This window comes from Sus scrofa, chromosome 1 (assembly GCF_000003025.6).
Source record: "Sus scrofa isolate TJ Tabasco breed Duroc chromosome 1, Sscrofa11.1, whole genome shotgun sequence".
NCBI lineage: Eukaryota > Metazoa > Chordata > Mammalia > Artiodactyla > Suidae > Sus > Sus scrofa.
The window spans coordinates 139730004-139742826 of NC_010443.5; the positions used below are offsets into that span (position 1 = coordinate 139730004).

The following is a 12823-nucleotide window of genomic DNA, read 5'->3' on the forward strand; positions in this document are numbered from 1 at the left end:
GCTCCCACCCTGTCCTAAATCCCTAGGGTTTCCTATTAGAATAAATGTGAGGATTTAAATGCGACTTTGTCATCAAGATGTACATCATGTCCTCCTTACTGAAGAATAAAAAGGTCCATGCTCTTTTCCAAGGAAAAACTAAACACTCCCACAAAGTAGAGGGCAATTAGGCTGAATGACAGCCATTCCTACTGTGAACACTGTGTCATTATACTGGATTCTCACTGTCATTACATAGTAAATACCTGTACTGGGAGTGTAATTCACATCTACAAAGCTTGCAACCTTGGCATCAAAGATCTTACTTTTTTGATTCTTGGATTATACAGCAATCATAGGCAATTTATCTTATAGCCAGATCTATCTTAAAATCCTGAGGACATGCGTGCCCACAGCTGCATGTGGGCACTTGTTAAAATGCAGATTTTCTAATGGGCCTGGCAGGTCCACTAAGGGGGCCTGGAAGATACCTTTGTACCAAGAAGCCAGATGGGGCTTGGACCTGATTTGAAGATCTTTGTTCTAGAAAACACAGATTCAGCAAGTTCGTTAAGAGGAACAAACAAAGGACATGAGTTCATTCTAGGAAAAAAATAGAGGAGGAAGAGTCACTTTCTGAAAGTTTCGTTTCACTCCCAAACTGCAGACCACATAAACATTCCCCTCAAATAACTTGAAAAACCTTACAAATCAGTATTAAAGTTTTTTTTTTTTTTTACTCTCCAAATGGAATACAATTCTTTCAACTTAAACAGGAGTAATGAGACAAAACGGTTCTGAAAAGTACAATAGAAAAATACTGTCCACTGGTTTATTTTTCCAAATGAGCAATAGGCTATTTACAAATAAGCAGATCTCCAATGATGTATTATTAAAATGGCAAGTCTATTACTGTTTGAAATCTAAATGAAAAAAAATTTATTAAGGCACATTTGATCTGTGAGTTTAAAACAAACTTTCTGGTGTAACAACAGATTCATTTCACTTTTGTCCCCCAAACACGTGAGCACCAAAATTGTCAAAGAACACTTAATACTTAGTAAAACATTAAGTAAGGAATGTAAAAAATTAAGGGAGGGGGAGCATTACAAAAAAAAAAAAAAAAATCTTTGGAGATCAGTTTACTGCAAATAAAATATACTTAACACTCCTGATACACATAAATACTAGTAACTAACAGGTCCTCGGGAAGTGGCAGAGCTCTAAACGATGGATATTAAATAAATTAAAGGTATTTCAGATACAAAGGATAAAACAAAACAGTAATTAAAGAATGAAATAACCATTTCCACCAACATAACATGGACAGGATGAAGTGTTAACAAAACCAGCTACAATTTCCCCCCATGCTTTCTTTAGGTTGGGGTTTTTTGTTTTGTTTTAGCTGGTGTACACTGGACTTAACGACAATAATTCTTCTTTGCCATTCTAAACATTAATGTTTTACCCTTTAAAAAAGAAGGGCCAGGAGGAGAGAAAACGCCAGACTCTTCTTGAAACTCAATGCCAGGTCCATTTAGGCCACACTAGTTACAAAAAGAACAGCCATCTATCTTGCTGGGCTTTTCTTGCTCCCCTGCTTTGAAAAACCTACAGAAGTAAAAGAAGCTTGGGGGAAACAATCACCTCTGAAAAGCTCTCATGAAGAAGATGATACTGCACGATATCACATTTCCTGATTTTACAAATGCAACACGGAATGGTCTAACAAAAACTGTTGTAAAAAAGACAAAAGGTAGAATCTGTGCAAAGTTAACAGTTACAACAAAACATTTACCAGAGTTACAGTGTTTTGTTACAATAAAACTTTGCGGGAACATCCGTGTTTTCTGCCTTAGGACTATAGGAAAGAGGTCTAGAGATATTAAAAAAAAAAAAAAAAAGTTTTGTTCATCGGGTACACTTCAAGTCATAATTAAGCAGGTCTGCTACATGATGTTCAGCAAGAAAATGTGTTCAAAGGCAAACATGATCACATTTTTGTTCAAAAAGCTCGGTCTTCAAGGAGTCCTTGTAAGAAAATCACGTGTAAAATATATCCTTGTATGAACTTCAAAAACGGATCATACAAAACATGTTTGAAAAATAAATTAGATAATTAAAAGTGTCTTTTCCAGCAGAGCTGGACATTAGGCTGTCCTCACTGAGCCGTTATTATTGCTGCTTCTCCTGTAATTCGGGTCATTTTTTTCTAGCCACATTTCAGCCAACTGCTGTGTGGACCCATAGGTTGATGCTTTGGACCCCAAGCACATTTTATACTGTCTGGGATCAAGATTGGGATCACAGAAGACGGGATGGTGGACATGGACAACTCCTACTTCTTGGCTCCTGAACGTCTTCAATCCTGCCTGGACAACCTTGTTGAAGAGGTCAACATCCTCAAGTCCCCAGCCTTGGATAGAGACGTCAAAGCCACCTACTCGGACGAGATCGCCCTTATAAATACAAGTAATGCCGAACCCATAGTTTCGCCAGAAGCCAGTTTTCTGAGTGAAGGCAAAATGGTTGTCACTGGGAACCTTCCCGCTATAAACAATCTTTGGATCATACTGGCTAAAGATGATTGGAAAATAGATCTGTTGGCCCAGCACTGTATTTGCTCGGCATCGCTGGAGAAATTCTGCAGTAAACACGAGGTCAACATCACAGAAGAAGAGCAGAGATTCGTTATGAAATTGGGAAGATCCCACTTCCAGGGCCAAAGCTCTGGAGAACTCCCCGGACACGGGCAAAATCTGCATGTCAGCCTTGGGATACTTGATGCGGTAATCTCGCATGAGTTCCACTTGTTTGGCCTTGTCGGGGTTGGAGTCAGAATTGAAGAGCAGGACGACGAGCTTGACATTCTGATTCGGAATGAGACACGTCTTCTCAAAGTTCCCCATGAATCTCACAAACATGTCGAAACGTCCTGACAAAGGGATCAGTATGTTTATCTTTTTCTCTTTGGGTTCTTTGTGCTCGTTCTTGGACCCAGGGAGCTGAAAGGGAACGAGCTTCTTCAGGGAGTTCGAGAGAAAAGACAAGGACCCAGACTCCTGGTTAATCCGGTCAGCCAGTTCCTTCGCATCCAAACCCTCATGCTCCACAAACTGGATCTTGCTGAAGGTCTGCTGCAGGTACGCATGCCTCCGCACAGGCACTGTCATCTTCTTGCCCTTGTGCTTCTTGTACAGAAGCAGGAGGTCCAGGATGTACTCGGCCCCATACATGGGGTTCACCCGGCGATAGCCGTACTGTATCTCCTTGAAATCAATAATGCGCCCCCTGGTCTTGGCATTGGCATTGATCATCTCCATGACCTGCATGACAATGTCATCCAAGGCCTCCCTCTGAGCCGAGTCCATCCCTCTTCGGGGGGGTTGGCCGTCAGCTGCCGAATACAGGTATTTCCCTGTCAGAAATTCCCACTCCAGAATCTCCTCCCGCTGGCGGGGCTGGAACCTCATGAAGGAAGGCGCAATTCCCAGCTGGAGGTCTTCTTTATGAATCTCAGTGTTGCTGTACTTGCTCATCAGGACGATTTCTCGGTGCAGCTGGATGGTGCGGTGGCGAAGCTCGGCTATCTTGCGGCTGAGCATGTAGCTGTGGAGCCTGTACTGGTAGGGTGGGTTCTTGTTGGGGTGCAGTGTGATGGCACGGTGAATTTTGCTGTTATGGAGATCTCTGATGTACCCCTTCTTGTTCTGCTCGTAATTCTCATAAAAGAGCTGCTGCATCTGTTAAGGGGGAAAAAACTGCAATTTTAGTATCGTGGGACCAACTATCCCCTTTTTTTGGCTGTACCCGCGGCATGCAGAATTTTCCAGGCCAGGGATCGAACCTGCGCCACAGCAGTGACCCAAGACACAGAAGTGACAACACTGGATCTTTAACCTGCTGAGCCAGCAGGGAACTTTTCCCTGAATACTCCAAACAAAACAAAACAACCCTAGAAGTTCCTGTTGTGACTCAGCGGTTAATGAACCCCACTAGTATCCATGAGGACGAGGGTTTGATCCCTGGGCTCGCTCAGTGGGTTAAGGATCTGGCAATGCTGTGAGCTGTGGTGTAGGTCGCAGACATGGCTGGGATCCCACGTTGCTATGGCTCTGGTGTAGGCCGGCAGCTACAGCTCCAATTGTTCCCCTAGCCTGGGAACCTCCATATATATGCCACGGGTGAAACCTAAAAGACAAAATAAATAAATAAATAAATATTAGAAATCTTTCTAAATGAATCACAGCATACCTAAGGTCCTAGGTAAAGCTCAATCTACAGCAGTCAAGTGAGAGTAAAATTAGTAGATATAAACCACTTAAAGAAACAAGGCTTTATCCACAACTAACGTTAGCCAACATAATTCTACAGTTAAAGAAAATTAGGAAAAGGTCTTCCCATAAAGTAAAAGGGTCACCTTGAGCTCAGAGTGCACCAACTCAACATACTTGGAAGAGAATGTCACCCCTGGTCCCCACCAAGCCCAGCAACGGGGACCCAAGAGCCAAGGTCCCCTCCTTGAAGATGGGCACCCAATGGGAGCTACCATTTACATAGGACTAAACCACATCAGTGGAGTGGAAAGAACTCCAGGAAGACCACCTAGCACAGGATAAATGCTGCTTCTGCAGAGCTGAGCCAGCCACATGCAGGAAGAGGTCTGCCATCGGGAGGGGCAAGTTGTAGCTGAAAGCAAAGGTCTGAGAGGTCGCCAGGAGTGTACTTTGAGAATCCTTTAAACAACTGTGTTCCTGTGTTAAGCAGGAGAGGGCTTGCTGCTAAGTACAGGGTCTCCAGTGTCAGCAGAGCTGAAGGGCAGGCAATGATGCAAGGGGGCTCATTATCCTACCCACCCCTTGCCCTCTTGTCCTAGGACACAGGGCAGGGGAAACAAAAGTGTGCGGTCCATCAGCCAAACAGGGTGCACTCTGAGTTGGTGCACACAAAGCCTTCGAGAGTGAAGAATGAAAAATCTGCAAAAAAAGTTTAATGAAAATAACCTTTGAGGTTGGTATCTGATAAATGAGTCCTGTTCCATTTGAGGCTCAGTTCTGTTTTTTTGTTCATATTATTAAATACTAACTCTTGATTTGAGTATCATGGATCTGGATCGAGTAGTTGATTTGTCTTTGGACAGTCGTATTTTTAAATTTTTTTCCCCTTGCCACTAAAATTACAGTAATAGAAAAGTACAGATTTAGCATTTTTACATCCCATTTTCTTTTCCTATACAATTACTATACATGACCAATAAATGAAGCCAATTAGGGTAAAAAGAAGGGAAATACTTCCAAAGAATGGCTTAAAAAAAGCATGCAGCACAGCTGGTGCTGAGCAGGGCTGCACACTTGCTCCCTTGCCCAAGTCCAGCCGAGTGTGATGGACACGACACCACTGTCTCCTGCACACCTGTGACCTGAGCTCTGAGGGGCAACACCTCCCAAGCTCCCTCACTGATTCCGACTCTGCTTCCCACATCGTCTATGGTCAACATGTGAGGTATGTGCATGCATGGAATCATCCCCTGAGAGAATTTCCTAACGTTCCAATTAATCAGAAAAGGCAGCCAAGTTAAAGAAAAAAAGAAAAGGAAGAAGGGTGTCTCCAACCTTGGAGAAAGCACCACTTTCACATGTGCAGCAGGTATGCGTGTGTGTGTCTGTGCACCTGCCCTCACTTGTGTGTGCACTGTCTGCTTACTTCTCAGTACAGGCAGCAATGAGTTACTCCAACACATGACTTAAATGGCCTGAAATAAAGCAGCAGTTAGGGATTTGCTGAGAGAGGGCTTGAAGCCACTCGTGCTTGAACTCTCACGGCTCTGGATGGACAGGCCAGAGTGAGAACTAAGAAAAATGACAAGGTTTAGATGACGATCATAAGGACCATTTTTATTATATATCATAATAATGCCTAATACAATACATTATAATTATTATTTTTCTTTTTATTTCACTCCTTAGATGGGTCACAACAAAATATAATGAAATTTGTTTTCACTGTTCATTTTCTCGCTGGGCTGATATCTGGGTACAAACTGCATGGCTGCAAGGTGACGAGTGTCGTCTGAAGATTCAAAACCATGAACAAACACTGAGGACAATTATTTGCATGTCCTAATATCATGAAATAGATAACACCATTTCCTTTCTCTGACCCTCACCCTTGTGTGCCCCTACAACTTGAGGCCACTTTTAACAAGGTCAGCCTTTACAAAGTGCACCAAATAGCTGGGCGTGCCACCTGACCCAACAACTCCACCCGAGGACACCACTGGGTGAGGAGGGCCACTCAGAGGTCAGCAGTGTCCCCACCTCAGCAAGAATGCAGCAACAAGCCAAAGCTTGGTGCTTAGGGACTAGCACGGTCATTACAGTAAGCTAGAGGATGGAAGCTTTCTAACAATTTTGGCAGAGATTTTAAATATTTGTTGTAATTACAAATTACATTTTGTCTGCTTATAAGTTTCAAATTTTTAACAATGAGCATGAAGAACTGTGACTTTTTTTTTAAGGTCCCTTTCTGAGAATGTAATCACAATGAACCATCAGTCTGGCCTGACAAGTCACTTTCCAAAACTCGGAACATTCTGAAGCAAGTGGTGTTGCCCTTCCCGGTGCTGCCCATCCCGTTCCCCCAGAGATCTCAACCCCCAAGCCACTCCTGCCTGCTGCCTCCCAATGGGTCTCCTTGTGGAATTCAGTCTTCCCTCAATTCCCTTCTCAAAACAGAGGCAAAAACCAGTCTTCTACAAATATAAATCGGAGGCTTACGGCTAAAACACGAGTGGTAGAAACCCCATGATTCTCTTTCCAAATACTCTTAAAACAGAATAAACCTATGCAAGAGGAATAAACCTTAAGGACAGAGAATGGGGGAGAAGTCACAGCAGACAAGATATGCAAATTCTGAGAAAATGGAGTGAAGGAAGATGAAATCAAACAGACTGCTTGAAAGAGTAAACTAATCTACATAATCCTGAGAACTGGGAAAGATATCAGTGTTGTGAAAGGCAGAAGGAAGGCCTGGGGCTGAACACAGGGAGCCTGGAGGAACCTGGAATGTGGGGGCAGTGGGAGCACCATGGTGCCTCCCCACACACCATCACTGTGGGGTGGGAGCAGCGTCTTCTATAACATGCTCCCAGTTACCCTGGCATTTAAATGATGGATCTGTTACCAGAATTCACGTAGGACTGCCTATCAATTGTTACAACTAAACTAGGACTGGCACGTAGCAGACACCGGAGGTTGTTTTTTTTTGGCCAGCCTGGGGCATATGGAGTTCCTGGGCCAGGGATCAGATATGAGTTGCAGTTGTAAAACCTACTCCACAGCTGCAGCAATGCCAGAGCCTTTTAACCCACTGCACTGGGCCGGGTACTGAACTTGTGTCCTGGCACTGCAGAGACACCACCAATCCCACTGTGCCACAACAGGAACTCCAACTAGAGGTTTCTTAACACATTTATCATTTACAGTAGTTATTCCTGAATGCCACAGTCTACAGGTTATTTTCCCTTACTCCTTTGGGTTACACTTCATTGATAAGCACATAAGCCTCAAGTTCAGTCTCTCCACAAATGAAATCTGAACACCTAAGTAGGGATGAGTTCAAGGCTGACAGTACGGGAAAATGAAAATCTAGACAGTAGGACCACTGGCCCCCTTTTCCAACTGGCTCTCAGAACACTGGCCCCCTATTTTCCATGCTAAGTAGGAGACTACTACTTCCTATTCTAGGAGGCTAGAAGCGCCTTTTCTGTATCAGCTAAATAGCCCCATAGATATCTAGAGGTTTCCAATAACAACAACAACAATAACAACAACAACACAACAACAACAACAAACATTATCCAAGAGTTGATCATTACAGCACAGATACTAGTTTTTGGAGTTCCCCTCGTGGCGTAGAGGAAACAAATCCAACTAGGAACCATGAGGTTGCAGGTTCGATCCCAGGCCTCACTCAGTGGGTTAAAGATACAGTGTTGCTGTAGGTCACAGACACGGCTTGGATCTGGCGTTGCTGTGGCTCTAGAGTAGGCTGGCAACAATAGCTTCGATTAGACCCCTAGCCTGGGAACCTCCATATGCCATGGGTGAGGCCCTAAAAAGACAAAAAAACAAAAGACAAAGAAAAAGAGCAAACCAGGAGTTCCCATCGTGGTGCAGTGGTTGACAAATCCGACTAGGAACCATGAGGTCGTGGGTTTGGTCCCTGCCCTTGCTCAGTGGGTTAACGATCCGGCGTTGCCGTGAGCTGTGGTGTAGGTCGCAGACGCGGCTCAGATCCTGCATTGCTGTGGCTCTGGCGTAGGCCGGTGGCTACAGCTCCAATTAGACCCCTAGCCTGGGAACCTCCATATGCCGCAAGAGCGGCCCAAGAAATAGCAAAAAGACAAAAAAAAAAAAAAAAAAAAAAAAAAAAAGAGCAAACCAAAAAGATGCATAGACTCAGATAAAATTGAAGACTATCCTAGAAAATAGAAAAACAACAGAAAGAGACAACAGGAGAGAAAAGTATTCATTCTAGAAAGTAAGTACTTGGGGAAGAACATACAAAAGAGTGGGTCCGGAATTAAAGCACTCAGATACCTTGATTAAACCCTAGGTGCCCAGAACAAAGAGTACAAATTGGGAACACTACAGATCAAACAACTAAAAACTTGCTTAGGGGAGAAAAAAGGCCGTTTACTGATCATTAAGAAACTGGAGTGTCACGGAACAGAGACAGTACTACTGGGAGCTAAAGAACAATACCTTCAAAAGGGAGAGGAGTGAAAATTATTCTCGACGTAGAATTCCCTTCCTAACCCAACTACCCATCAAGTAAGAGGGGAGAAGAAAGAACTTAAGATACTCAAGAACTCAATCTTACCTTGCAATCACTTTTTTACAGGAAGGTGTTAGAGCATGTGCCCATTTGAATGAGGGGCTAAGTCTGAAAAGAGGATATGGGATCCAGGAGACAAGGTTTACAAACACAAGAAGGAAGAAGAGAGCCCCAGAATGACAGTGCAAGGAAGTCCTCCAAGAACAGCACAATGGACTGTATGGTGAAATTCTAGTCCCCACTGTGACGGTGTGAGGAGGTGGGTCCTTTGGGAGGTGACTGAGTTTAGATGAGGCCATAAGAGCTGGGTCCTCATGGTGGAGTTGGGGCCCTCATAAGGGGTCGAAGCACCAGAGTGTTGTCCCCTCACCATGAGTGGACACAGTGGGAAGGCAGACATCTGTAAGCCGAGCAGAGGGTCCTCATCAGAACCTGACCACGCTGACATTTTGATCTTGGACTTCCAGCCTCCAGAACTGTGAGAAGTAAACTTCTGCTGTTTAAGCCACTCAGTCTATAGTATTTCTGTTCCAGTAGCTGGAACAGACAAAGATGAAGAGCTCTACAGCAGCTGTGAGAACTAATACACATGGGAAAAGGCAGAAATGTTCACTGCCTGATCTCTGGAGTCCAGCTCAGCACAGGACACATTACAGGATGCTCAAGGGAGAGCTGATAAATTAATGACTAAGAGCAGTTCTTTAAGCACAGCAAGTATCAAGCAACTGAATGATCTCAGTGCAGAAGAACACAGCCAGTGTGGCCAGATGCGATACAATACACTTGGGTTCCTCTGACCAGGACACATTGTAAAATGTAAAAATCATTCTGAAGAAGAATACATACCCTTGCAACTCTGATGTAGCTGTGGTTTGTTTTTTGCTACCTGAAACACCAGCATATAGCCATGTTTTATTCTTGGTTATCAAGACCCCACACACAGTGAGGTCCACTGGGAGTCCTCTGAGAAAGCAGGTCTTTAGTGCATGACTGATTACTTCTCACAGACTTGCTAGGACACCATGTCCCCAAACATTTTCAAGAATACAGTTCTCAAAATGTTTTAGAGGCTGTCTGTGTCCATTACTTTCATAGAGACGGAAAGCTAAGCAAGTTGTATCTGAAACACAGAGCGTGTGTGCTAAAGGCATAAGTATAGGCAAGGGAAAACTACTGACTGGCAGGCTTCTGGAAGCCTTAAAATCCCCTGGAACCATTGCAGATGGAGAATATTAAGCTATAGTAAAGCTGCTGTAGGCACCTTCTGGCTAAACTCCAAAAATCTGACTGAAAGAAATCTTGTGTTCTATTTTTTTTTTCTTTAAAGAAGAAATCAGTTGCAGAAAAAAGTGTGTGTATGTGTATGTGTGTGTGTGTGTGTGTGTGTGTGTGTGTGTTTGGGGGCGCGGGAGCACTTGTTTTGTTAAAAATAAGGCCAAGTCTATGCTGCCCATATTAGCTTGTTCCCTACTCCCCCACGACAGGATTTACTTAGCACGCTAATATTGGTACAAAATAAGTGTTTCAGACAAAGAAGTCAACCATTTGGCAGACTGGATGGAATATATACCTGCTTTGAGCTTAAGGAAAAAACCTAAATAAATGCCAGTGAAATAGCTCCCTTTTTAAAAGGTTAAATGTGGGAGAGGTACTTTACAGGTGAGCACACGGAATGTAAGAGGTGAGGACCTACACCACCACTGAAGTGTATTAACAGTGGCACTCTGATCCTGCCCCAACTGGCTTCAAGTGGCACCTTTTGGACATTTAGCACCTTTAAAAACCTCAACTTCTGCACAAACCCTTGTTATACATGGTTCTTTTTACCCTTAATATGTGCAATAGGAGAGGAAGAGAGAAAATTCAGATCTCAGGGAAACTTTTCTTGCAGGGGAGAGAGAAATACATGTTATGTTATCAACTTCAAAATTCAGAATGGGAATATGAAGTATAGTTCAAACCTGAAATTTCAATGAGATATTAAGTTAAGGAAGAAGGATCCAGAAATCATCTGTGATCCTGAAAAGAAGGCAGGAGGGAGGCTGCAGGGAACTTAGGGAGCCATAACCTCAGACCCCTCTCTCTCCTGACCCCATCCACCCAGACGTCCAGGTCTGGCCCCATCCACTGTCCACCCCTGGGCACGTTCATCCCAGGTCAACCTGTCCACTGCCACTCAAAGCCACCTCAGCACTCTCCGGTCTCACTGCTGCCTTTGTACTATTTCAGGCATTTGTATTTGATTTTGGAATCCCTGGCAAATTCTCCTCAAATTATCTCTGTGTTTACACCTAGACTAGTTTCTAGTTTCTCTGCTGTTATCTGAGTTTTTCCTACCTTTTGTTTTTCTCTGAAGGTGTCTGGTTGCATTGAAGAAGGCATGCTGTGGGCAGGGTGAAACTGAACCATTTTGTGCTTAGGCACTTGAATGAGAAACAGTCGGACCAGTAAGCTGAACATCCATATCTCCTATCCATTGCCCTGCTTTCCCTCATATTACAGCTAATTCCACCACTCACTACAATGTTCCCGTTATACATGTTAAGATGTAGATAAGATTGAATTTCTGAGCTCCAGGCAATTTCCTGGATTCAACAGGAATGAGGTTCTCAATCTTTAGGAGGACTACTCAGATGATTAAAAGAAGTGTTCAGCAATTTCCAAATAACAGAAATAAAACAATTACTTCTCTGAAGAAAGTTTAGAATATGACAATTTAAAGAATAAAGATTAAGTAATAAGACTATATAGAGACATTTACTGCTTTTATGCCACCAATATGTTATAAAGCCTTGGACAAGTCACCTGAATGTGTTGGGTCTCAAGTTTTTTCGTTTATAAAATGTATTAGAGAGGTTGCTTCAAGGTGAAGAATTCTAAGATTTTTATGCGCTAATTTTAGAACCACTTATGTATAAACTAAAGTCATGCCCTGATGTTCTTCTACCCACTCATCCTGATATGGCTGAAGGTATAACTTTAGAATGTTACAGGATTCTACCTTTGCTGAATCAAACAGTATTAAAGGGTAATAATACATCCCAGTGAACTGTTCCCATCTCATAAAAACAAACTGCCAATTCTGCTGTAAATAAAAACAGTTAAGAATAATGAGAGTCATAAAAATTCATTTTAGTAATCCTAGGGGTAACAAATATGTGAATTTTTTTCAAAGAATTCGGATTTTGAATAGTACCAAATTTAGAATGAGGGCTTTATTATTAAAAAGTACTTCAATAATCTATTACCTGGCACATTGTTTGAAAGAATATTACAAAGGAGAAAGCTAAAAAGCACTGCAGAAGAAAATACAAATCAAATGGTTGGTTATTTAATCATTACAAGGTCACTCCTTATTGAAAAGACACTGAAGAAGCCTTTTTAAATGCAAAGAGTACCACTGACGGTTTAATTTCCAGTGTCCATAAAACAGCCCTCCATCTTTGTTCTAAAAAGTACCCCCTAATCTTGGATTCCAGCAAAGCCATATCCTCACTGTGAGATGTTTCAGGACTCTGAGTCATTCCACGGTAAATCTGAGAGGGGCTAATAAATATCAAGGTCACCCTATTCCCAGGAACTTCTAGCCAGCTGGGAATAACCATTAACTACCCACATCTAATCTTCAGTTAACAAATACCTTCTACGGTCTTCATTAGCAAATGTCCTTGTCCTCTGCAAGGAAGGCCAACATTCTCATTAAGTCAAGGTTCTTCCCATTAACTGTTTACATTACTGTCATCAGTAAGTACACATTTCAGCCACAGCATCAGACTATCAGTGCTCCAGATCAACAATTATTTACAATCCTGATTTATGCAGCATTTTAATTCACTGCAGAGAATTTATTTGATTACTTTCTTGTCCTGAAAACTGATTTAAAGAAGATACGGGTTGTCTGTCGGGAGAACAACCATATTCACAAATTTTAAGTATTTAAAAGAACAATGTCATGTACCTGCAGGTAGGGCTTTCCAGGTAACTTACTGTCTGAAGCAGGATCTTC

The 12823-nt window shown here is 42.7% G+C and overlaps 1 protein-coding gene across 1 annotated transcript in view; it reads right to left on the reverse strand.

Moving 5' to 3' along the window:
* Nucleotides 700-12823, reverse strand: part of CHSY1 (chondroitin sulfate synthase 1) — a 73756-nt gene continuing 61632 nt past the window's right edge. Inside the window, exon 3 of the mRNA NM_001244442.2 lies at nt 700-3722. Coding sequence (NP_001231371.2) covers nt 2130-3722 — 1593 coding nt within the window. The 3' untranslated portion in view covers nt 700-2129. The remainder of the gene's footprint in view (nt 3723-12823) is intronic.